This window comes from Trichosurus vulpecula, chromosome 2, assembly GCF_011100635.1.
Source record: "Trichosurus vulpecula isolate mTriVul1 chromosome 2, mTriVul1.pri, whole genome shotgun sequence".
In the NCBI taxonomy this organism is placed as follows: Eukaryota; Metazoa; Chordata; class Mammalia; order Diprotodontia; family Phalangeridae; genus Trichosurus; species Trichosurus vulpecula.
Genome location: NC_050574.1, coordinates 19,490,244 through 19,515,271, shown reverse-complemented (window position 1 = coordinate 19,515,271; position 25,028 = coordinate 19,490,244). Strand labels below are relative to the sequence as shown.

General features: G+C 53.6%; 1 protein-coding gene across 4 annotated transcripts in view; it reads left to right on the top strand.

Annotated features, from left to right (window-relative positions):
- PIK3CD (phosphatidylinositol-4,5-bisphosphate 3-kinase catalytic subunit delta) overlaps positions 1-25,012 on the top strand; it is a 75,308-nt gene extending 50,296 nt beyond the window's left edge. For 2 of the 4 annotated variants that reach the window (XM_036743086.1, XM_036743085.1), the window contains exons 3-24: positions 10,149-10,318; positions 13,321-13,549; positions 13,641-13,870; positions 14,116-14,295; positions 14,654-14,803; positions 15,247-15,336; positions 16,332-16,553; positions 17,698-17,794; positions 17,928-18,058; positions 18,233-18,283; positions 18,513-18,680; positions 18,763-18,884; positions 19,139-19,282; positions 19,592-19,691; positions 19,861-20,039; positions 20,304-20,422; positions 20,571-20,649; positions 21,159-21,326; positions 21,589-21,712; positions 21,823-21,968; positions 22,311-22,443; positions 23,010-25,012. In XM_036743086.1, coding sequence (XP_036598981.1) covers positions 10,178-10,318; positions 13,321-13,549; positions 13,641-13,870; positions 14,116-14,295; positions 14,654-14,803; positions 15,247-15,336; positions 16,332-16,553; positions 17,698-17,794; positions 17,928-18,058; positions 18,233-18,283; positions 18,513-18,680; positions 18,763-18,884; positions 19,139-19,282; positions 19,592-19,691; positions 19,861-20,039; positions 20,304-20,422; positions 20,571-20,649; positions 21,159-21,326; positions 21,589-21,712; positions 21,823-21,968; positions 22,311-22,443; positions 23,010-23,147 — 3,141 coding nt within the window. In that variant the 5' untranslated portion in view covers positions 10,149-10,177 and the 3' untranslated portion in view covers positions 23,148-25,012. Of the gene's footprint in view, positions 1-9,189; positions 9,253-10,148; positions 10,319-13,320; positions 13,550-13,640; positions 13,871-14,115; positions 14,296-14,653; positions 14,804-15,246; positions 15,337-16,331; positions 16,554-17,697; positions 17,795-17,927; positions 18,059-18,232; positions 18,284-18,512; positions 18,681-18,762; positions 18,885-19,138; positions 19,283-19,591; positions 19,692-19,860; positions 20,040-20,303; positions 20,423-20,570; positions 20,650-21,158; positions 21,327-21,588; positions 21,713-21,822; positions 21,969-22,310; positions 22,444-23,009 lie in introns of those variants that run through there. The other 2 variants (XM_036743087.1, XM_036743088.1) reach the window with 2 other exon arrangements.
- The last annotated feature ends 16 nt before the right edge of the window (positions 25,013-25,028 follow it).

Sequence of the window (25,028 nt, the reverse complement as noted above, 5' to 3'; positions counted from 1 at the left end):
ATATGAAGTCTCAAAATAAGTCAGAGCAGACTTTCTTGTGAGGGTAAAGATGGGAAACCAAATAGGTACCAGTATCTTGAGGAATGGCTAAATAAATTGTGGCATGCACAATTAGAACGGGGTGGGGAACGAACCTGCAGCCTTGAAGTTTGGATTCAGTCAAAGGGACGCACTTGAGGATCTAGAGGGCCACATGCAGCCTCAAGGCCTCTGGTTCCCCACCCCTGGAATAGAATATTACTACACCAAATAGGGAGAATTCCATGGAGCATGAGAAGACGTATAAAACAGATGAAGAGTGAAGTATGTAGAACCAGGGAAAGGAGTGTAGTAGCAGTAGCAGCCGCTAGCATCTCTATAACGCTGTAAGATTTGCAAAGTGCTTTACAAATATCTTTTTACAGCAGGTCTTGGAGAGGAGGGAACTTGGGTGCTGAGAGAGATTAGTTACCTAGGGTCACATAGTAAGGGTCTGAAGTGGGTTTCGAACTCAAGGTCTTCCTTAAATTCAGCACTCTATTCACTGCATCACACAGTGTCTATAACAACGTAATTGAAGAAACAATACCCTGGGGAATTATAATGACCATCTTGTAAAAAGAAAATACATGTCCCTTGCCTCCATTACAGAGGAAGGTGACTATAGGCGCAGAATATTGCCTATACTGTCAGACATAGTTGATGTTTTCCTGAACTGCCTTTACAAATCTTCGTTGTGAGGGATGACTTGCTAGGGGAGGGGACATATATTCAGAAATGAATGTGTTGTAAAAAGAAAAAGCGTCAGTGGAAATATTTTTTTGAATAGGGACCTGTGATTTTATTGGTTTCATTGGCATAGGGTACTCCAAGGACCAGTTCAGGGTGGCATCTTTTCTTCAACTTACAGCCTTAGGAAGTTACCCAGAGCCCCGGAAAGTTATGTGACTCACCCAGGGTTACAGGGTCAGTGCGTTTTAGAGGCAGGACTTGAACCCAGGAATTTCTTGATTCCAAGCCAGCTCTCTCTTTCCACAAACTATACACACACACTTATAGCAAACTATAAAATACTTTTTACAGAAATAAAAGAAAGTTTAACGTTTAAAAGTAATCTCCATCTAAAACAGTAGAGTATAATTTGCTTCCCCCCAAAGACTCAGGTCCATGAGTGTCTGAGGCTCTCCCTCCTTGCATTACTGCCTGGGATGGTCTTTGGTTTATTCTCTTCTCTCCAGCCTACAGTGACTCATTTGTTCCTTTAGGAGATGATTCCATAGGGCATGTGACCGTGTCCCCAGGAAGTCTCTGTATTGACTCTGGTGTGCAGCTGTTTGTGGTCAGAATATCAGCACTGCTTATGAAGGGAACTGGACGGAGGTTCTGACCACAGACCCCCTTACTTATGCCCCCTGAAGTGGGCTCAGAGCCCTCAAAAAATGGAGAGTCACCAAAGAAGGGAATGAGTGAGGTTTCTCTGTGGCCTATAGGTTGGGTAGAAGCTGCTAGTTCCTCACTCTCAGGAGACTGGGGAGGATGCATGGATGTGTCTTCAGGCCTGATTGTGAAGGGCTCGTTCCCAGAGGAATGTTTCCTGGTGCCTCACCCCCAAGTCACAAGCCATCAAATTTCCCAGTCTTCATTGATCACGGAGGACAGAGTGGGGAAAGGGAAGAGTAATGCCCAGTGCTTCATGCTGGTGTATTCTAGATATCCTCCTTCCCCCTCAGCCCACAGCCCATGATTCATGATTCCTCGGGTCTCACACAGGCATTACTTACATGTAGCCCCGCAGAATTGGGGGACAAGGGGTCATAGTGACCTGGGTTCTGCTGGTAGGGGAGGAAGGATACCTGTCCTTGGTGGGGCCCCTAAATAAACCACTGCGGAAGTGGAATTCTGCCTGCCTCGGGAGTTTTGCCTTTCCTATAGTGCCTCTTTTGTGGGGGTGGGGTGAAGATAACAGTGACTTTGGAAGGGCAGTGAAAGGCTCGAGAGATGATTCAGGATGACCTGAGGGATTTTCACAGGCCTTTATGCTTGGCCTTGCTCCTGGTCAACATTCTTTATTGGTGACTTGGAGAAAGGCCTGAAGAAGACTAGGGTGGGGGGCAGGGATGGTTAATACATTCGATGACAAAAAAGTCACATAAAAGCTGGGACAGTGAACCCAAACTAATGCATCAAGAGTCAATCAGACACATATTTACTGACTAATAATAATAATAATAATAGATCACACTTATATACCTTTTTAAGGTTTGTAAAGCACTTTACCTTCATTAATTCATTTGATCCTCAACAGCCCTGGAAGGTATGTGTGTTATCTCCATTCTATAGATGAGGGAGGCTGACAGAGGTTAAATGACTTGTCCAGGGTCACACAGCTAGTAAAGTGTCTGAGGCAGGCTTCGAACTCGGGTCTCCCTGACTCTGGGTCTAGCCCTCTATTCTCTGTGCCACTTAGCTGCCTGCTGTGTGAAAGGTATTGTGTTATAATAAGGAGGTTATTAAATGAGGATAAATGTTCATTCTTTGTCTGGGTTCAGTAACAATCATAGCTGAAGTTTCTGTTGTACTTGAAGACTTGCCAGCAAAGTGCCTTTGTGAAGATGCCCCTTTCGAGTAGGTGGTACCAGTCGGTGACCATCACTGTTCAGATAGGAAACACAATGGAAGTGGCCCATCCATGACCAGCCAGCTTGTGAACATCTGAGCTGGACAGTAAGCCCAGGGCTCCTGATCTCTAGCCAGGGCTCTTAAAACCAGCTATATGAGTACCGGATGAGGGAGCAGGCCTTCAGAAGAGCTTGGGATCGTATGGGGTTGCTAGCTCACCGTGAGCCCCAAAGGTGAAGGGAATGCCAAGAATGCCTGTGTGATCATAGGTGCATCAGCTAGTGTCCAGGCCATGAGAGGTGATCACCCACAAGAAACTGGAGATGGTGAGCCTGGAGAAAAGAAGACTTCAGTGCACAATTCACTTGGCCTTTAAATATCAAAGGCCTGTCAAGGTCCTGGTCTTGATATAAGGAGGAACTTTCTGAAAGCCGCCTGAAAAATGTGCTTTTTGGGGAATGTAGTGAGCTTCCTGCCATGTAGAAATATTCAAGCAAAGGTGCTGTAGAAAAGGTACCTGCATTCAATAGGAATTTGCACTATATTACCTAGAAAGTCCACTCCTACTCTAGGACACTGTGACTTCTCTCCTGGAAAAACAAAGAATGGGCATTTGGAGGGGTGTATGGAGTGTTCTGGAGGACTAGCACCTTTGGGGTGGGGGCTGCTGAGCCTTTTTCATGGCTGCTCCTCCATCTTTGGTGTCCACCTCCATCCAGCCTGTGGCTCCTCCATCTTTGGTGTCCACCTCCATCCAGCCTGTGGCTCCTCCATCTTTGGTGTCCACCCCGGAAAACCATCTTGGCAGACAGGCTAAAACAGCTTGAGGGTAACTGACAGGCCTCAAACCCATTGGTGATTTAGGAGGGGTGCCTACCCCAAGCATGTGAAGATTCCCCCTGGCAGAATGGGTAGATGAAGACAGTTTGTTCCAGTGGCCATGAAGGAGCCCTTAGAGCTTGGTCAGACATCAAAGACACCAAGGTCATCCATTGCATCCCAGGCCATCACCAGCCATCCTGACTTTTGTCGTGCCACTGGACTTTGATGACTCTGGAAAAAGAGAGTGAAGTCAATGACTTTTTGAAACTCTGCCTTACTTAAACCAATTCACACTGTGTAACAAGACATCACCCTGTGATGTATCATTGGTTCTCTTAGAAAATGGACAAACAACATTAATAAGAGATTTTGGAGATAGGAGATAGATTGTATTTGGTATCAAAAAGTAGTTTTAATATTTATTATTGCTTCTGGATTTTTCCTCCTTTCTCCTAAACTCGACCCTTAAAACATAGTTTGTAGCAGGTACAGAAACAGATGCCACACTCCAGAATTGACAACTGACCAGATATAGTCGTAGAATTGAATTAGTCTGAGTTTTTCACTTTATGGATGAGTTCTCTTGACTCCCCAGGCCAGCGTTCATTCCATGATGTTATACCTTGATGATCTCTTTTCTGTTTGGGGGAATCCAAGCAGCAGTGGACCTGCCTGTCCTCCGAGCTGGGCTGTCCAAACTTTGCTGCTGCTCCTTGAGGCATCTCAGTCTGTGCATTAGGAAGTGGTGATTTTCTGTACCTTATCATTTCTGAAGAATCTTTACCAGCCGTGTCGAGGCCAGATTCGCCATGCTAGATCAAACCACCATCACCTCTCTCCTGAAAAAGCTTCTGATGCTATCGAGAAGAAAGTCCTCATAGGCACCAAAATATTAACAGCACCTCCTGTGATTGCAAAGAACTGGAAACAAACTTTGATCGGGAGATGGACAAATGATTGCAGTCCATGAACGTAACGTACTGTGCTGTGAAAGGAATGATCAAAGTGATGACTGCAGAGAAGCGTAGGAAGGCTTGGACTAACAGATGCCCCGGGAGAAGTCAGCAAAGCCAGGGACAGCAGACCCAGTGAAATAACAAAGGGCAGCCACAAAACCACCTAAAGCCAGCATTTCAGAGTCCTGGAGGTTACTTGAGAGCCATTGGATTTGGTCGCATAGAAGAGGGACGTGGTCAGCCTCAGACTTCAGTAGAATGAAGAGGGGAGGGGCTTAAAGCAGGGAGACCTGCAGCAGTCTAGGCTGAAAGCAGGTGAGGGGCTTCCTGGAGCCTCAGTTTCCCTCTGTCTTTGTATCCCCAGTGCCCAGCACAATGCCTGGTCCACGGTTAGTGCTTAATAAATGCTCATCCACATGGTTATGTATGTAGAGCTAGAAGGAACGTCAGAGCTGATTAATAAATACTTGCCGAATTGAATACTTGTGTTAGCCACCTCGTAGGGTTGTTGCCAGGTAGTTATTTTTTTTTTAGGCCTTCCTAACAGCCTATGATTAGGGATCACAAAATCCCAGAGCTGAACAGGGCCCCAGAGTCAAGCAGTCCAAACCATTCCTGAAGAGGAACTCCCTCTTAACAAATTTTTGTTGTAAAAAATGTCTTTTTTTTCAATAGATAAAAATAGATTTCCTCTCTTTCCCACTTACCACCACTATTGGGGAAAATAAGAAAAAAGAGAAAAACAAAACCCTTGTAACAAACATGCATAATTGACCCAACCAAATTCCCACATTGGCCACGTCCAAAAATGTTTGTGTCTTTCTGTGCCCTGAGTCCCTCATGTCTCTGTTAGGACCCGCCCTCTACAACTTGCCAGAAGGATGATCATCCAGTCCCAGGAGGAAGACCTCTAGAGACAAAGAGCCCGTTTGACTTGGGACAGTGCCATTTGTTAGGAGGTCAAGTAGCAGCCTGCGGCTTTCACCTGGAACCTGAGCCCTCCCTGCCACGAGAGCCCTTTCTGAGACTTTTCATGAGAGCTGAGGGCTCCATGCCCTTCCCATCCCAAGTTGTCCCTTCTCCCTGGACCTAATCTCCAGTCCTCTCAGCATCCTGGGCACCCTCCACTACACTTGGCCAACATTCTTCCCCAAAATGCCATGCCCAGAACTGACCTCGACCCTCCAGAAGTTCTCTTTGTAGGAGCAAGGACAGTGGGACTGTCACCTCCTCGTTCCAGACATCGCCTCTTCTGCTTTTTGGCTGCCACACCATTCTGCTTACTCAGGTTCAGTGCCCAGCCCACTAACCCAAAGAGATCTGCATGTCTAGCCACATCTCTTGGCCCCCAGGTGTGGCCTTCTGACAGAGCCCACACTTTACGGAACAAATCCTTTTATGAAGAAGATTTGTTCTGCAGAGTTTGGATTTAGTCAATAAGGTCCGCTCTTGAGGACCTAGAGGGCCACATGTGGCCCCTGTGTCTACACCTATACTCATAAAATTGGTTTCTTGGAACCCAAGAGTGGACTTTTTATCCCTGTAAATGTTATCTCAGCTATGGCCTTTCTGTTCTGTTGAAATCTTTTTGGACCCTCTTATCCACCATCTTAGCTATCCCACCCAGCCTTATGGTAAACCTTCAGCTTTGATAAATGTGCCATTCCTACAGCTTCATCCACGTCCTTAATACAAATGTTGTGCTGCACAGGTAGGTCCAGGGACGGATCCCTGGGCTCCTCCACCACAGAACTCCCTTCCCAGGTCCCACATTGGGATGCTAGAGCCCAGAAAGGAGGGAGCTAGAGCCCAGACCTCCCAAAATAGAGGGGAACTGTAGCTTTTTTCCTTCCTTCCTTCCCCAACTCTGATGCAGTCTCAGGCTCTAGGGCTCTTCTCTAAGTGTCAGTGCCTTGGCAGCTGCATAAGGGAGGCTGGGGAGGTGTTGGTTTTCAGATGTCTGCAGCCCTCTGTCCCTGTGCATTTTTTAGTGGTCTGTTTGCCAAGGCTGGGGTATAGGGTGATGTCCCAATGTGTGGCTTCTGCTCCCCAACTGGGCATCCTCTGTATGCAGGCGGGGGGCAGAGCTCCTGGGCAGCATGTGATTCTTGAAACCCAGGACTGCTGGGCTAGCCTAGCCAGGGCAGCCACTGAGAAAAGAAGCAGGAGATAGCTCAGGATAGCTTTGTCCAGTGACAGACATTCCTCGGCATTCTGGTGACCTTCTTCTTGCCTAGCCAACAGTGAAGACCAAACCTGGGCTGGAGCCAATTCTTTTGCCCCTCAAATAATTTTTTTTTAATTACAAACTTAACCCTCCAAACAAATACAGATAAGTAGAATATGGACTAAAAGCCCAAGTAAAACCATCAAGTCCAAACTTCGCATTTTCATTTTTTAAGAGAGAAAAAGAAAGAAAACTTGTAAAAGTTCTTATTTTAAGTTTATATTTTTCAGTTTCTTTTGAAATTGAAATGCAAATCATTGGCATTTTCTGGTTTGACTTGGACCTTTATTCCAGATCCTGTTTGTTTACAAAAAAAGCCGAGTGGCCTCACTGCTTAGCGACCCTGGGTCTCAGTTTCCTCAGCTGTCAAATAAAAGGCTTAAGCCAGCAGCAGTGCTGTGAACATAGGACCTGACTAGGGATCTCCCAGGTGGGCAGGCAGGGGGCTGTGCTCTGTGTTACTGTAGAGAGAGCTTGCAGAGAAAACAAACATGGAGAGAGGAAACAAAACCTTCCCACCTCTCCTTGTTTTCCTATGAAGTTATTGTGTGCAAAGGCAGCAGATGGGAGCTGAGAGCTGGGGTGCCTTGGGAGGAGCAGAGAAGGCCTGTCTATATTGCCAGAAACATGTGGAACAGGGACAAATGTCCTGGGAAGGGCTTGGAGGGCCCCCAAGAGGGGTGTCTCTCATCTAGGAGGAGAGGGGAGGGCGCTACTGACCTTAACCCGGTAGGGGAGTGTCATGCTCTGATCTGGGTTTCAAGAGAATCACAGGCAGCCATGCAGGACAGACAGAAGTGGGGAGGAATCTGAAGGCAGGAGATTTCACCAATTAGGAGACCCTTAGAACAGTCTTGGCGAGAGATGAGTAGGGCCTGAACAGAGGGAGCAGCAGGTTGTGGGAGGAGAGAAAAGGGATCAGATGAGATGAGAGAGATAGAAACACCAAGGTTTGGTATGATTTGGGTAGTGAGAGGTCAGTGAAGAGCAGGGTCAAGAATAACCCCACGGTTGAGAACCCAGGAGATGGGGACCATGGTGGTGGGATTTGGGGGCAAAATGAACAAGATCTGTTTTGGACACGTTGAGTTGGAGCTGTCTCTGGAGCAGCTAGCGTGCAGTGAATGGAAAGTAGGCCAGTTGAGGAGCAGAGTGGAGTTCAGGGAAGAGGCCAGGGCAGGCCTGGTTATATAGAGATCTGGGAGTCAGACGCAGCTCTCCAAAGAGCTTAAAGCCACTCTCAGGCCCACCAATGATGTAATAGAACGCTGTTTCCCCACACTCACCAGCATCATATTTTATCATGTTTACGCCTTTCTTCGATTTGTGGGGGTGTAAGGTGGTACCTTAGATGACATTATTTTTTAATCACCCCAAACCACATCACCCATTTCAAAAAAAGAGAAGGGGAGGATTATAGGAGAAACCAGGAATAGTTAAATTCAGGGAGGTTGCTTTTACAGAAGTACATATATTAAATTTAAATGAATTTTCCTCCACTAAAGCCCTCCTCCAATGTCTCCTTGGGACCCGGGGGTGCCCTGGGGTTCTCCAAGGCTTTGCCAGTTAAGAACAGGCTCCAGCTTTCCGAGGACCAGCCTCACCAAGCACATCCGTGGTTGCTGAGTGCCCCTGGTAGCCAGGCTGCTTGGTGACGAAGGCTTTGAGAGAATCCAGAGTCGTCCTCTCCCCGAAGCCCCCTTTGGCTTCTGCCGCAGAATGGTGACTCAGGGGTGGGTTGGGGAGGGAGCTAACAAGCCATTTCCCCCCAACCCCTCATCGATCTTCTTTCTTCCCTATGAATGTGATTCACTCATCCTAAGAGAGGTACGCGGTCAGGAAACTCTGGGTTCAGGTCCAGCCTCAGATACATATTGGCCACGTGACCCTAAGACTGTGAAGCTACAGGACAGTCATAGATGCCTAATAAATGCTAGTTGACCAACTGATCTGCTTTGGTAGAAGGGGCGTTTCTGGACTGAGGGGCTTCCTAAGCAGGAAAACACAGGTCCGGGCCAAAATTCTCATTCTGTAAAGTGGCCTCGCATTAAAACATTAAATTCCCTTAGGAAGTACTGCTATTTCTCTGTAATTCCCAGCGGGGCTTGAGGGGAAGCAGTTTTTTCTTTGGCCGGGCCTCTGTCCTAACCCCAGCCCTTCTGCCTTTCTGCTGCCTCTTTGCTCACATTTATCTGTGGCCTGCCTACTAATAATAACTCCATGAGGAAAGGCATGGTGAGGCTGTGCCTTTTAAAAGCGGACGGGTTAAGTCTCCTTGCCAGTGGAACCCATGACAGCCCCTCCACTCAGAAGGGCAAGTACAGTACTAAAAGAGGTTTCAGACCCAGGGAGTGCTAACGGAACATAAAAAGGAATGAGTCATTGTTACCAGGGCTCCCCCCCACCCCCACCCTGACAGGCCTCGTGATACATGGCCCCTGCTTGTGGGCCGGTCTGGGGACAGCCCCCCTCATCCCCCATGTTGCTGGTCCTTGACACCAGAGAAGCCCAGCCTGTGGTGATTCTCAGGAGGAGGGCACTGAAGGGCTCTGGGAGCACCATCACCAGAGGGAAGAAGGATGTGGTTTCAGTTCTGAAGGCTAGAAAGAGACAGAGGGCTGTGCCAGTGTGGACAAGCCCAGCGAGCTGGTGAGTGGGGACTCTGCAGGAAAGTCTGGTTCAGGCCTGGGCTTTGGGCCTCTCTGGCTCTCCAAAAGCAGTTGGCCCAGCTTCCTGACAATCCCTGTGGTGATCTCACAACCCTGACCCTGTCTACTGGCCACTGCCATGCTTAGCAGAGAGCTTATTTCTCTTGGACTGGACTCTCTTAAAAAGGCAGGTTTTTGTTTTTGTTTTGGAGGAGGGAGATTTTTTTTAATCTAAAGAACTTTAAGCCAAATGATTTATTTACTGCCCTGACAAAGGAGCCCATCTGTAATTCCTACAGCGTGCAATTCAAGAGATTGCTGGTTATCCTAGCCTGGAGTAGAAGGAACATTCATTCAGATGAATGAATGAATGAGTGAATGAATGAATGAGTGAATGAATGAAAAAGCACAGTAGGAACACCTGGCTATTGAATGAATGAATGAAAAGACATTTGTGAAGAGTTTACCATGTGCAAAGCACTGTGTTAAATGCTGGGCCTACCAACATCCTTTTCTGATGTTAAACTCTCTGATGGGGTCAAGGACTTTGGTGCCAAGCTTGTGGGCAGTGGGGCTTCATTAGCTGCGGCTCTCGCACCTGTAGATGGTGGCTTCCTAGGACGATGGCTCTGGGTGGTCTGGGGTGGGGTAGGGGTGGGGAAGGAGCACTATTGCCACTCCCAGGACTTTGGGCTTGCTCCACGCCCGCTTCTTGTACTTCCCACCGATGCCACGCACAGATGGTGGTCCGAGGGCTCCCAGAAAGCAACCTGCAGTTCTCTGCTGAGCTGGGACTTTAATGGAGTCTTCCAGCTTCCCAGAGGCTCCTGGAGGGCTTTCTCTCAGGTGCGTCCTTCCATGAAGCCAGGAATGCTCATTTAACTGCTTCTCCTACAGGGCAGCTGGTAGCGGAGAAGTAAAGCAGGATGCCCCCTGGAGTCGACTGTCCTATGGAATTCTGGTCCAAGGAAGAAAACCAGAGCGTGGTGGTAGATTTCTTGTTGCCTACAGGGGTCTATCTGAACTTCCCTGTCTCTCGAAATGCCAACCTCAGCACCATCAAACAGGTACTTCGATCTCTACTGCTAATCCCTTAGAGTCCAGCCTTCTGGATCCCCAGGATGTTTCAACATTTCTCAGAGTCTTGGGGCCACACACTTTCGTGATGGGCTCCCAGAAGACTCGGCTGCCCCTGCCTCTGCCAGAGGTACACAGAGAAGGAATGGAGGCTTTGTCCAGAGGATTGGTTTTCCTTTCCGCTTGGGGGGGGGCCTTCTTCGATGGCCCCCTCTGGATTTTCTTCCCTTATTAAGAAGGTTTGGAGGGGAAGTGGTGGCCCTCGTTGCTGCCCTCCTGCCACACCCAGTGCATGCCGGTCCCTGGTCAGGAAGATGGGCTAAACCAGGCTGTGTTGGAAGCAGGGAAGGTTTGCAGATATGGGGGGCCACGAGTGGGAACATCATGCATAATGCCAACTTTTTCAATGGAGCTGTTGGTTTTGTGGAATTTTTTTCCTCTTCCTCTTAAAAAAGTCTGTGTTGATTATCAGGAGGAAATCCAGGTGATATAAAAACAAAAGCTATAAATAAATTAAACATCTGTTTTTAAAAAGAGAGTGCATAGCCTTTAAATGTTTTAGCATGAAGTCAGGAGAGGACCCTTTGGTAGAGGTTCTGAGTAGCCTTCCTCCCAGTTTAAAGGAGGGAAGAAGGCAAATAGCAAAAAGATTTGCCAGGTGCTTTCCTCATAACAACCGTGTGATGTAGGGAGTGCAAGTATTACCATTCCCATTTTATGGACGGGGGAACTGAGTTTCCTAAGGTGATAGGATTTATCTAAAGTCATATATCCAGTAAGTACCTGGCGAGGGCCTTTGTTTCCAAGTCCTGGTTTTTTGGGGGGTTTTCTCCCACTGTGGCCTTCTTAGAGGCTGGGGGTGGGGGCAGCTTTGTGTGTGGGTGAGCATATGCCCCCAGGGGTCTATACCCACTCTGTATAGCTGTCACCTTGGTACCTCAGTCTAAACCATCCATTGGGAAAGGCTGAGGAAAGAAGTCCCTATAGAGAACCCTGCCAGAGCTAAGTGGCAAAGAAGAAGGCCAGTTCTGTGAGAATCAGCCCTTGGTCCTCTGGTCAGCCTTGACCTCTGACCCCTTGTATATAAGTCTTTGGTCTTCTTCTACTCAGGCAGATTTCAGACAGGGCCCCCTGCCCTCAAGGATGAGTTCGGAATTTTCAGGCGGTCATCTCAGCCATGAAAAGACTATGGGCTGAGAGCATCTGGAGAACTTGGCCTTGCTTGGAGGAAGGCAGAGTGGCCGGTTCTTGCCAGCCCAGTGCCCACAGTGGGCCAAGAGATGGCCACCAATTCCCCCAGACTTGCTTTCATCAGAGTGAATGGGAAGACTGGTGCCACCTTGGAGGGCTCCCTCCAAAAAAGTGATGTCAGAGAATTATTCGTACCAGCCACCGGAGCATGGAGGTTGGCTTTTTATCAGTCCCATGGTTCGAACAGCACTAGGAAGGCGCTCCTGGTGAGGAGCTCCCTCTAACAGCACAAACTGGCACCTTCTCTGTAACTTATAGTACCCCCCAGAGAGCCGCCTGGGGGGCACCAGGAGGTCAGGTCCCATAGCTGGCTCGCCCCTAGTGTAAGAGACAGGACTGGAACCTGGTTCTTCCCGACTCCCCCCAGCCCATCCCCATCCACTGTGCACGCCTCTCATGGTCCAGTGAGCAACGCTAATACTGAGACTCCAGCAGGGAATCCTGACTGACCACAGGACTCTGAGGGACTGCCCTTTGAGAATCATGGCTCAGGAACCCCCCGACAAGGGAGCTCATTGCGTTCGGTTCGGGTTTGGGTTTTTAATTTAAATTTCATTATTTTATTCCGAACCTTAACACCTCCAAACAAGAGCATTCTCCTACATTACTGTTGTTGGTTGGTTGTTTCAGTCGTGTCCAGCTCTCTGTGACCCCGTTTGGGGTTTTCTTGACAAAGACACTGGAAGGGCCTGCCATTTCCTTCTCCAGCTCATTTTGGGGAAACTGAGGCAAACGGTGACGTGACTTGCCCAGGGTCACACAGCTAGTAATAGTCTGAGGATGGATTTGAATTCAGAAAGATAAGGCTTCCTGACTCCAGACCTAATATTCTATCCACTGCCCCATGTAGCTGCCCATGCATCCCCCAGAACACAAAAAAAAGATTGTATATGAAACCATAAATCTTCTTTTCACCCTGCTTGCCTTTTAAAAAAGTATTTAACAAATTCTCAATGTTATTTTCAAAACTGCCCTGTTTGCACTCCTTTCTAAACTTTCTTCTTTTCTTTTCTGGGCATAAAAGACAAACAAACCCCAAACCTCATAACTTTCGCAACTTCAGAATGAAGAATGGGGGTTCTCATCCTGGGGTCTGGGAAGCTAGAATCTCCTAATGGGAACCCATAGAATTGCTCCTGGGCCGTTGAGCCTTCGAAGGCTCCCCGAGCCCATTGGACGCGTGGGTAAGTATCCACTTTCCGGCTGCCGGGCTCGATAGGTATCTGTAGTGAAGGCTCAGGAAAGTTCTGAAATATCTGGGCCGCCACGTTCTGGGCATCCTGCCTTCCCTGTGCTGCCCCCACTCCAATTATGCAAGCCGGCCCCGCCAAAAGGAGCCGGGCGGTGCAGTGACTGGTTAATAATCAGAACAGTAGCTAACATTTATAGAAGGCCTCCTGTGTGCCAGGTAGCGTGCTAAGGGCTTTGCAAACATCACCTCGTTGGAGCCTCACCACAACCCTGGGAGGGCGATGCTCTTAGCTCCTTTTCACAGAGGAGGAAAGTGAAGCCGCTTGCCCAGGACCACGCAGCCGCTCCCCCGAGCGCGGAGTCCTGCCAGACACTTGCTAGCCGCATCTCCTTGGGCAAGTCGCTTCATTTTTCCCAGCCTCTTTCCTCCTCTGTAAAGGGGGGTGTCTAAGACTGCCCCTGCTCCCCGGGCCGGGGGGACGCAAAGACGAGAGCGGCACAAAGCCCAGGAGGGTCCTGTGCTCGCGGTGAGGGCTCACCTCTCCCGCAGGTCCTCTGGCACCACGCCCAGTATGAGCCCCTGTTCCACATGCTCAGCGACCCCGAGGCCTACGTCTTCACCTGCATCAACCAGACGGCCGAGCAGCAGGAGCTGGAGGACGAGCAGCGGCGCCTGTGCGACATCCAGCCCTTCCTGCCCGTGCTGCGGCTCGTGGCCCGCCAGGGGGACCGCGTGAAGAAGCTCATCAATTCCCAGATCAGCCTCCTCATCGGGAAGGGTGAGCCGGCCGGCCGAGCTGCCCCCGGCGCGGGTGGGGGGACTGCGCCGCCGCGGGAGGGCCGCGTCACAGCCGCCTGGCTCGCCCCTAGGTCTGCACGAGTTTGACTCTCTCCGGGACCCCGAAGTCAATGACTTCCGCACCAAGATGCGCCAGTTCTGCGAAGACGCGGCGGCCCGCCGGCAGCAGCTGGGCTGGGAGGCCTGGATGCATTACAACTTCCCGCTGCAGCTGGAGCCCTCTGCCCGGGGCTTGGGGGCCGCGACGCTGCGCGTCCCCGGCAGGACCCTCTTTGTCAACGTCAAGTTCGAGGGCAATGAGGTGAGCGCGCCCGCTGCGCCGCGCCGGCCGGTGGGGAATGGGCTTGTGCCTTGGGGCGCTCCGTGGTGCCTGGTGCCTCTCGTCGGGTCCTCGTAGTCCTTGCCTGGCAGAGCCTAGAGACGCCCTCCGCCCCCCCCCCCCGAGCCCCTGGGGCCTTCCTTGGGCTCCAGCTCCCGTCCGTTCTCTCTGGGTCCGCGGGGGCTCCTCCACACTGGCTGGCCGCTGACTCTCCCTTCCTCCCCCAGGAAAGCTTCACCTTCCAGGTATCTCCCAACGACTTTCCCCTGGCCCTCATGGCCTGTGCCCTCAAGAAGAGGGCCACCGTGTTTCGGCAGTCCGCCATGGAGCGGCCGGAGGACTACACCCTGAAGGTGAACGGGAAGTACGAGTACCTGTATGGGAGCTACCCCCTCCACCAGTTCCAGGTGAGTCCCAGCGGGCCATTCGGAGGGTGCGCTCCTGCAGAGGGGACCAGGCCCGCGGGGGGACTAGCCCTCCGGGGGGACCAGACCCCGGGACATTTCTGATTGGGAGTGTGTGTGTTTCACCCCTCCCTGTAACCCCCCAGACCAGCTGAAACCTGTCTCTCAGGGACGGGGCAGCCGCCCCTCGGAGCCTCGGTGCGTACCTGCCGCAGAAAGCAGGAAGCCTGCACTTGGGTTAGGAGAGGGGCGCAGGAAAGCCCTGGGGGCGGTCACTTGCTGTGGACCTCTGTCTAACTGGCCTGGAGAACTGCTCCAGCAGGCCCTTATTCCGCCACTCCTACTCCCCCTCTCTTTCCAGTATATCTGCAACTGTCTCCACAACGGGCTGACCCCTCATCTCACCATGGTCCACTCCTCCTCCATCCTGGCCATGCGGGATGAGCAAAGCAACCCCCCTGCCCAGGCCCCGAAGCTCCGCGCCAAGCCACCCCCGATCCCTGTGAAGAAGGTGAGCCCTGCGCCCCCGCCCCCGGGAGGTGCCCTTGGGACCTGGGCCCCTGGCCGCTTTGTCCGCGGAGGGAGTCCCGAGGCCCTGCCTCTTGTGCATAGAGATCGGCTTTTCCTTCTTCCTCCTGCCTCCCTTGTCTGGTCATTGATGGCCGGACTGCTCGAGGCCAGCGGAGAGTCTGGCTGGGGAGTAGGGTTAGATGGACGGCTGGCTGCTGCGGCTTCATGCCCAGGCCTGGGGGGCTCCTGGACAGCAGGAGCAGGGTGAAAGGGGCCTGAGAACAGCTGGGAAGAAGCCCGGCCCTAGGAAGGCCTCGAAGGGACAAGGCCCCAGAGGGGGCAGCCCGGCCTTTCTGCCTACGGGCCATGGGCCTCGGGAGCTGCTTGGCTTCCTGGCTCCCTCTGCCAGCTAGGAACCCGGCCGGGCCTGTGCTTTCTCTGCAGCCGTCCTCCGTGTCCTTGTGGTCCCTGGAGCAGCCCTTCTGCATCGAACTGGTTCAGGGTAGCAAGGTCAACGCCGATGAGAGAATGAAGGTACGGGCCACGTGGCACTGCTCTGTACAGACGAGGACTTCCGAGCTGGGTGGGGAGGGGGGGGAGGGCGGGCATCACATGAAGCCACCTGACCGCATTACCCAGCAGCTCTCGGAAGAGTGGTTTGTGAGATGGTTCAAAACAGGAAGGGGGCGGGGGGCTGACTAACCCGTCTGACTGTCAGGTTCTTAGAAATCCTGGGGACACTGGCTTCTGGGAATCTGACTTGGTTAAAGTGCTCGGGGGTCCAGACGGGGTCAGCTGGGATGGGAACAGTGCAGGCTGTGGCCCTGGGAGGTGACCACTGTAGACCAACCATCTTTCTCCGGGACAGCTCGGCACAGCCTCCTGCCTTCCTCAGCTGGGAGGGAGAGTCCTCCGGGCAGTGGTTCTGCCTCAGGTCATTGAGTCAGGATGGTGGGATTCCCTGGAGACCCTTCAGTGTAACCCCCTGCCCATCCCCCAGCAGAGGGCAAGGCCGGGGGTCAGTCTGGTCTGTGGCTCCTTCATGCGTGATGCTCGTTGGACTGGACAAGAGCTGAGGTGCAGAGGGGTCCTCTAACCTTGGGGGTGTGCCTTGGCCTGTCCTCCAAGGGCCTTTCCATAGGGACCTTCTGTCCCCTTCCTTTCTGCCTAGCCCATCACCAGGTCATCCAAGGTGACCTAGAGGCGAGGGCCTGGGCTTGGAGTCGGGAGGATCAGAGTTCAGTTCCTCCCTCCCTCTGTCTCACTCTGTGAGAGACACCTTGCCTCGGTGTCCTCATCTGCAAAATGAAGGGATTGGATCCAAAGGCCTCCTAGGCTTCTCACTCTAGAGCTACAACCCTCTGCTTTGTGAAGCCTTCCTTTGCGTAGACTTTCTGTTGCCCTGTGTAGGAGAAGGCTGAGAAGGCTGAGGCCAGGAGAAGGGAGCTGTCATCCAGCCAGCCTTCCCAGGTCCTGGAGGAAGCCAGGGCCCTTTGGTCATGACCCAGGGCTCTTCTTTCCCCCACTAGCTCGTGGTCCTGGCTGGCCTCTTCCATGGGAACGAAATGCTGTGCAAGACGGTGTCCAGCTCTGAGGTGACCGTGTGCTCGGAGCCCGTGTGGAAGCAGCGCCTCGAGTTTGACATCAACATCTGTGACCTGCCCCGCATGGCCCGGCTGTGCTTTGCCCTTTATGCCGTCATCGAGAAGGCCAAGAAGGCTCGTTCCACCAAGAAGAAGTCCAAGAAGGCCGTACGTAGAGTGCTTCGGCCCTGGGAAGGAGTCCCTTTTGGGGCGTAAGATGTGGGCCCTGGGCCTCTGCTTTGCCTGGGCACTCAAGACGTTTGGCCGTGCTCTGACAGGGAGCACTTGCCAGCAGGAAGGAACTGGTCAGAATAAAGTTGCTAAGGTAGAGGATTCCTCGAACGGGCACTGAGTCCTTGCAAGGTCAGAGTTCACGCTAGTTAAAGTGGACAGAAGAGAGAAGCCAGTGATGCTGGTCCCCCGAGTCCTCCCCCATCTCCTTCCTTCCCACCACCACATAGCACACCTTAAGGACTTCAGATCTGGGGGTGTGCTTGGGACAAGGGACCCACCAAGAGCCTGCCAGAGAAGGGGCTGGGCTGGGGGATCCGGGAGGAGCAGCCCAGAGGTTGGGGGCTGAGTCACAGCAGGGCCTGGGGCCGACTCACTCGTTTGGGGCTTTGTCCCAAGCCTGGCTCACCCTGGTCAGTGCCAGCCTCACTTAGGATTTGATAGGGTTTGTTTTGTTACTTTATGGGGGCTGGGGGTGGAGGGGGAAGCAAGAAGGGTCAAGAAGGGATGCTCCAGGGAAGGTGCTTCTCCCCTGTGGCACTAGGCCCTTGAGGAACAAAGGGAGAGGGGGGTTCACCTGTCTCAGAAAACCCAACACTGGCTTATCCTCTGGGCTTGAGCAGGGCAAAGGGCCCCTGCCCGCCTGCCCCAGAGCCCCGTGCACTCTGCCAGAGCCTGGGCCTCTCCTTCCCTTTCACCCTTAGAGCACATCCATGGAGAGCACGGGGGCTGAGTATAGGAGGAGGGAATTTGGGCTTCCTCTGCCCAGACCGTCAGCAGAGAGTTCAGCCAGAACCCTAGAGGCCCAGAGAAAGGTGCAGGGCAGGTCTGAGTCTGGGACAGATGTGGGGACATCCCAGTGTGGGCTGGCAAGGCCTGGCTTTGGTACCAGATATCTGCATGACCCTGGGTAAGTCCTTCCCCTCTCTGGGCGTCAGAGCAGATTCTCGGGCTCCATGGGTTTGGGATGGACTGGAGACTCCTAGGCTGAAGGGATTCTGTGCTCTGATGGTCTAGGGAGCTTCCTTACTCGGGGAACCAACTGTCCCTTACCCTCTCCTGTGCCCCCATCCCTTCCCAGGACTGCCCTATTGCTTGGGCCAATCTCATGCTGTTTGACTACAAGGACCAGCTGAAGACTGGCGAGTGCTGCCTGTACATGTGGTCCTCTGTCCCGGGTAGGTTCACTCTGTCAGGACTTCCTGAGGGGAGGGCCCCCTGGGGCCTGGGGTGGGGAGGGGCCCGGGGAAGCCCAGTCTCCTTTTCTCGGGGAGGCTCCCTTTACGACGGCCATGTTGGTTCCATTCCCAGATGAGAAAGGGGAGCTGCTGAACCCCATGGGCACTGTGCGGAGTAACCCCAACACTGAGAGTGCCGCCGCCCTGGTCATCTGCATCCCCGAAGTCGCTCCACACCCCGTGTACTACCCCACAATGGAGAAGGTCAGTGACACGGCCCACCCAGGGCTGTCCTCCAGGCCTGAGGCTCCCAGACCTGGCTGGGCAGCTTTGTCCCCACTCCGGATGGCCCCAGCCTCTGGTCCCAGGGCCCTCCCAAACTGTCCTCCTACTTGGGCAGCAGCACTGAGCCTCGTGGGGGGCTGGGCTTTGTTGTAGATCTTGGAACTGGGGAAAAATGGGGAGCATGGACGCTTCACCGAGGATGAGGTAAGTGAACCACCTCCCTCACCTGCCTCTGTTGCCTATCCTGCCATGGGGCCAGGGCTCAGGGGAAGGGCTGGGAAGGGGCCTGCTCCTGACCTGGGCCCAGTGGGGTGAGCCTGCCCACCTCTGCTGCCCAGGGTTGGGGCCAGGGCTCAGGGGGAGGGCTGGGAAGGGGCCTGCCCCTGGCCTGGGCCCAGTGGGGTGAGCCTTCCCTCCTGCGCTCCTCCTCCAGCAGCAGCAGCTGCGGGAGATCCTGGAGCGCAAGGTGGCCGCGGAGCTGTATGAGCATGAGAAGGACTTGGTGTGGAAGATGCGCCACGAGATCCAGGAGCAGTTCCCTGAGGCCCTGGCCAGGCTGCTGCTGGTCACCAAGTGGAACAAGCACGAGGACGTGGCCCAGGTTGGCGTGGCCCAAGGCGGGGGAGGGGGGCATGCGGAGAGGGGCACTCCACTGATGCACCCATCCTGCCGCCTCTCCCCAGATGCTCTTTCTGCTCGGCTCCTGGCCAGAGCTCCCCGTGCTAAGTGCCCTGGAGCTGCTGGACTTTAGCTTCCCCGACCGCCATGTGGGCTCCTTCGCCATCCAGTCCTTGAGAAAACTGACGTGAGTCCTGCCTGCCAGTGAGAGGAGAGGGCCCTCATTCCCCTGCGGGCAGGTGAAGAGACTGAAGTTCTAAGAGGGCCTGGCCTGGAATCACCCTCTGGAAAGGGAGGGAAGCAGGATCAACCTGGTCCCTCCTGATTGCCAGGCCGCCATGTTTTCCGCTAGGCCACACCGGCCCCTCTAGGATAGGGATGGGGGGCCCTGCAGGGGGGCCCCTCCCAGCCACAGCCTCCATCCCCTTTCCTTCCCTGCAGGGATGACGAGCTCTTCCAGTACCTACTGCAGCTGGTCCAGGTACTCAAGTACGAATCCTACCTAGACTGTGAGTTGACCAAGTTCCTGCTGGATCGGGCCCTGGCCAACCGCAAGATCGGTCACTTCCTCTTCTGGCACCTGCGGTGAGTGCTCTCTGGGCCAAGCAGCTCTTCCTCTCCCTGCACCCCGCCCGTGAACGTGACAGACACAGATTTCCCCAGGGTCCAAGCAGCACACCCAGGGACAGGGGCAGGGGACTGACCACAGCTCGGTCTGGGGTAGAGAAGGAATGTGCAAGTGGGCCCTCCGTGGGCCACCTGGGACCTCACAGGCCTTGAGCCCTATGTGCTCTGCCCTCAGGGGCAGACTGGGGCTGGGTGTGTCCCCCCCAGCTGCCTTGCCCCTCGCTGGGCCCCAGAGAAGGAAGGCTCAGGTCTTCATCTTTCCTCCAGCTCCGAGATGCACGTCCCCTCTGTGGCTCTGCGCTTTGGCCTCATCATGGAGGCCTATTGCCGTGGCAGCAACCACCATATGAAGGCATTGATGAAGCAGGTGAGGGTACCCCGGGCTCGCTGGGGGAACAGGGAGGGCCTCTTCTCCAGCCTTTTCTCCCATGGACGGACGCTGTATCTGCCTGCCCAGGCTGAGAAACTCGCCAGAGCCCCGGGGTCCTTCTCCTGCCAGCCAACATTAACCGCTGCCCACCCTTTCTCCTGGCCAGGGGGAGGCATTGAACAAAATGAAGGCACTGAATGACTTTGTCAAAGTGAGCTCCCAGAAGACCACCAAGCCACAGACCAAGGAATTGATGCATGTGTGTATGAGGCAGGAGACATACTTAGAGGCCCTCTCGAACGTGCAGTCTCCCCTGAACCCCAGTATCTTACTGTCTGAAGTCTGGTAAGGCAGACGGTCCTCAGGTTGCCCTCTCCCCCCGTCTTCTTGCCAGCCCCCTCCCTGCCCCTCCTGCTGCTCCTTTCCCACACCCATGCCCTGAATCCTCCTACCCTCTTCTAGCCTGTGAATCCTTCTATCACTTCTCTGCGTCCACCTTCCGGGCTGCCAGGGGCCTCCTTTGGACTTGCCCCCTTCTCCTGCCCTCTTGCCTGGGATGCTGGCCTAGCTGAGGGGGTTCCTTGCAGACATATTCCCCCATCTTTACAGCGTGGAGCAGTGTACCTTCATGGACTCCAAGATGAAGCCTTTGTGGATTGTGTACAGCAACGAGGAGGCCGGCGGAGGTGGGGACAGCCACGTGGGCATCATCTTTAAGAATGGAGATGGTGAGTGAGGGGGAGGGACGCTCCTGGCCACCCTTCCTCCGGGGATTAGCTCTCCAGGGTCCCTGTCCCTGGCTCGGCTGAGAGCACAGTTTTGAGAACCCTCCAAGAACTAGACTGTGTCTTTCTTTCCCTGGGGCTCCTGGGGCAGATCTCCGCCAGGACATGCTGACTCTCCAGATGATCCAGCTGATGGATGTGCTGTGGAAGCAGGAGGGGCTGGACCTGAGGTGAGGCCCTGCCCTTGTCCCCTGGCCCCATCAGGGAAGCGGGGGGGGGGGGGGGGAGGGGGGAAGGGAAATGGAGGCCACTGTGGGGAGGCGGGAAAGGCTACACCCATCTACCATGGTTTTTGAACTTCTTGTGACTGACTTTGCATCTCTGGTTCCCCGTGACTGCACAGCCCTAAATCTCTGGTGCTGGTACCTGCCTCTCGGTTTCCCTGCACCACATCTCCATGGGAGCAGTAGAACCCACATCCTGGGATAAAAGCTGCTCCCCTCCCCTTGGGGGCTCTGGGACAAACTCACTTCTTCCCTGGCATCCTGGTTAGGGGGAAGGGAAAGAACAGGGAAGACCCCCAGGGGTTGGGACCAAGGGCCTGGATCCCGCAGTTTGGGCCCTGACAGGTGAAGGCTGACTGACTCAAGGCTCAGGCAGCAAGGAGGCCCCCGCTGGAGGAAGGCCCACGGGCAGCCCTAGCGTGGCCTCAGAGGTATGTGTGCCCCGCCCGCCACAGGATGACCCCCTACGGCTGCCTCTCCACGGGGGACCGGACGGGGCTCATCGAGGTGGTGTCACACTCGGACACCATCGCCAACATCCAGCTGAACAAAAGCAACATGGCCGCGACAGCAGCCTTCAACAAAGACGCCCTGCTCAACTGGCTCAAGTCCAAGAACCCTGGGTAGGTGAGGCTGGCTCTGGAGAAGGGCGTCTGAGCCCGGGAAGCCCTCCTCCGTGGCCGCAGGCTCCTCTTTTCCCGCTGGCCCTTGGTCAAGCAGACAGAATTTGGAGGGGGGGAAGGAAAGAAGAGGGCCCAGAGAACATCCCCCAAGCCACCAGGTGGGGAGCACAGCTCCTGAGGGTCCGGAGCGGGCCGGCCCACGCAGAGCCTGCTGCGGTGACAATGATGGTGATGACGGGGCGTGGGGACCTGTGCTCTCCAGGGAGGCCTTGGAGCGAGCCATCGAGGAGTTCACGCTCTCTTGTGCGGGCTACTGCGTGGCAACCTACGTCCTGGGCATCGGGGATCGGCACAGCGACAACATCATGATCCGGGAGAGTGGGCAGGTAGGGGCTGTGCCTGCGCCGGGGGTCTGCACCAGGGAGAGGGAGGCTTCGAGGCCCGGCCCCAGCTCTGGCCGCATGGAACGCCGTCCTCTGCCTTTTCCTTCCCAAAGCTCTTCCATATCGATTTCGGCCATTTCTTGGGCAATTTCAAGACCAAATTTGGAATCAACCGTGAGCGAGTCCCATTCATCCTCACTTATGATTTTGTCCACGTGATCCAGCAGGGGAAGACCAACAACAGTGAGAAGTTTGAGAGGTGAGGGAGCCCCGGCAGGCAGGGAAGAGGGCTGGAGATGGCACATTTGGGCAGTTTTTCCACCCTCTCCCACCCCTTGGGTTGGCTCAGACTCTTCAGACTCGGCCTTGAGGGCACAGATGGAAGCCTAAATCCCTCTCCTGGAGTGGTAAAGGTGTGCCCAGCCCTGTGCCCCTCACCCCCTCCTGCACTGACGCCACGTGGGGTCGAGTTTCAGGGGCTGGCTACAGAAGCAGGTCGGTCTCAGAGTCTCTAAGATGGCCGCTGCTGCTGAAACTGGTCACAGGCTGAGGGTGGGCTGGGCAGGTACGACCGCCACCGCTGCCACCTCTCCCCACCCAGGTTCCGCAGTTACTGTGAAAGGGCATACACCATCCTGCGTCGCCACGGCCTCCTTTTCCTTCACCTCTTTGCACTGATGCGGGCAGCCGGACTGCCTGAACTCAGCTGCTCCAAAGACATCCAGTATCTCAAGGTGAGCCTAGGTCCCTTCCAACGATTCTGTCCCTAGTATTCCAGGCTCTTTCCTCGGGATGACCAACAGGACCATGCACAAGGGCCTGTGATTCGCCACAGGTCTGTGATAGACTGCCCACCTTCACACCAGCATCTTGGACCAAAACATTGCCCTCATCTCATTCAGATGATTACTTTTCTTACCTGCCAGAGCTGAAAGGGGCTGGGGTAGTGGGAGTAGTTCAGAGTGCTGGGGGAAAGGGGGGCTTCCAGATGTTTGCCCTCATTTGGGGAACAGTACAATGATCACTGTGTTGGAATGCCGCTGACCTGCAGCTCGAGGCAGCTTCCCATTCCATTCTGGAGACTGGGGCTCTCCTCTGCCAAGCACACACAAGCTATCGGTGGGCAGGGGCCACATGTCTGGTCTGACTTGAAGCTGGATGCGGGGAAGTCATTCAGTCCCAAAGCATGCCCTGATGCACACACCAGGCCACCCACGGGCGAGCTGAAAGCACCCACCCCCTTTGGCACAGAGGGACCTGGGTTTGGTTCCACTGTTACTGTGGCTCTCCCTTTTCTCAGGACTCCTTGGCCTTGGGGAAAACAGATGAAGAGGCCCTGAAGCACTTCCGAGTGAAGTTTAACGAAGCCCTTCGAGAAAGCTGGAAAACCAAAGTGAACTGGCTGGCCCACAACGTGTCCAAAGACAACAGGCAGTAGCAGCGGCCCCAGCCCCGGCCTCGAGCAGAGCCGGGGGCCCTCCGACCACTCGCCCGCAGTGTCTGCTGCTGCTAAGGGACCATCGGCTGTTCTTTGGGAGCCAAACAGCCCGTACCCACCTCGCAGGGCAAGGACCTACTCCACAATTGCCTTTGGTTTACATGGAAAGAAATTCCTGTATTTAATTTATTGATGACTCGAAACTTTAAGGAACGAAGGAAACAGTGGCAAATTGAAATGCATTATGTGGGGCAAGGAAAGGGAGACTTGCAGTTTACAATAGCTCAAGCTTTGGATAAAAGATAAAAGGGGATTGCCTTTGGGCCCCGCTGTGGAGGACCCCATCGTGCTCTGAGCCAAAAAGGCCCCCACTGGTGGGTCTCAAGAGTGAGGGCATCTTCACTGGCTCCTGCTGTACTGAGGGCATCGCTGCATCTGCGGAGCAGCGAGGAAGCCTGGCCCCACTCACCGACCTCGCATCTCCTCGCTGCTTAGTCCACATCTGGGCCTGGAGGAGACTGCCCTGGCAAATCCCTGCCGCACCTGCGCATTCTCCACTAGCTGCTAGTACTTGGGCTGGCTCCCCGAGGAAGCCTGGGCCGTGCTGAGGCCCACTGCATTTTATTCGGGATTCAGGGATGGTCGCTGTGTATCTTCTAATTTAGCTCTTTTTAGATGTGAGAAGGAAGGCTCCGTCTAGTCGTTCATCCGAGCAGTGATTTTGTCCGTACCTAAGAGGGAACAGCCAGACTAGCTCCCTGGGTGAGCCCGGGTGTGAGGAAGCAATGAATTGTAGTCACTGGCATGTCCACTTTCAGTTGGGATGTGTGGTCTTTAAATGCTTATCATTCAACCATGTTTAAAAAGCGAATCACCACCAATCGGGCTTGTCTTAGCTCGCACTGTTAGCTGAGAGGTGAGAATGGGGCAAGTGTGTTTTAATGTAGTCACTCGCTGCCTGCTCCTGAGAGCAGCATTTTTTGTGTTTTTATGTTGTGTTTTGTTTTTTAAACCTTGAAACCGTGTGAAAAGCTTATAGGCTACTGTCACCACGTCCTTCACCAGACCAGTTCCAGGTCTGGGACTCGTGAAAACTTCATTTTCTGATATGCCTTCAGCAACAAGCTTCCAGATTGTATGTGGTGAGTGGGTGATCGAGCGAGCGTGGCCAGGGCCCCTGAGAGGACGGTTTACACGTCACTCCTACTTGAGGCCTGGGAGTTGCCTCCACAAACCCTCCCTGGCCTCTTCCTGCCTTGTAATGAATGTCCATGATGAAGGAAGCTGAGGTTTTAAGGGAGTCCAAGGCAGGAACGGCTCTCCTCTCCCTAGACCAGGTGCATTGTTAAATAAAGAACAAGGTGCTGCCCCCTTTCTCAGATCAGGTCGTGTGTACATCAGGCCCAGATGAAAGGGCCTCCTGTGTGCACAGTTAGGTTTGGCACTGCTGGGCGGGTCTGCATCAGTCAGAAATCAGCTCCCACCCATACTGCCCCTGTCCCGTTTGGAGTTCAAATTGACTGCACTTTTGTTTCAAAGTAAATAATGAAATTAAAAAAAAAAAAACAGAACAAAACCCATCCAGTTCACCTGTTTTAAAATAGGAAAAGCCAAGACTAGAACTTTATTTATTTAAACGGGTTTGTGTGCTTCCTGGTTCGAGGCGGCACAATTTTGCACATACATAACAATTCTTGGTTTCAGTGTACAGACTGTATGTGCCTAGTTTGAAGAAATATTTTCTATTTTTTTAAATCATTTCATATTTCTGTACGTAGAAGGATATGTTGTGTGTGACTGTGGGTTAAGACAAGTGGTCTGTGAAACCTTGGAATGAGAGGTCGAAGCAGATTTTTAAAAAAAAATAAAGCCTTTTTACGT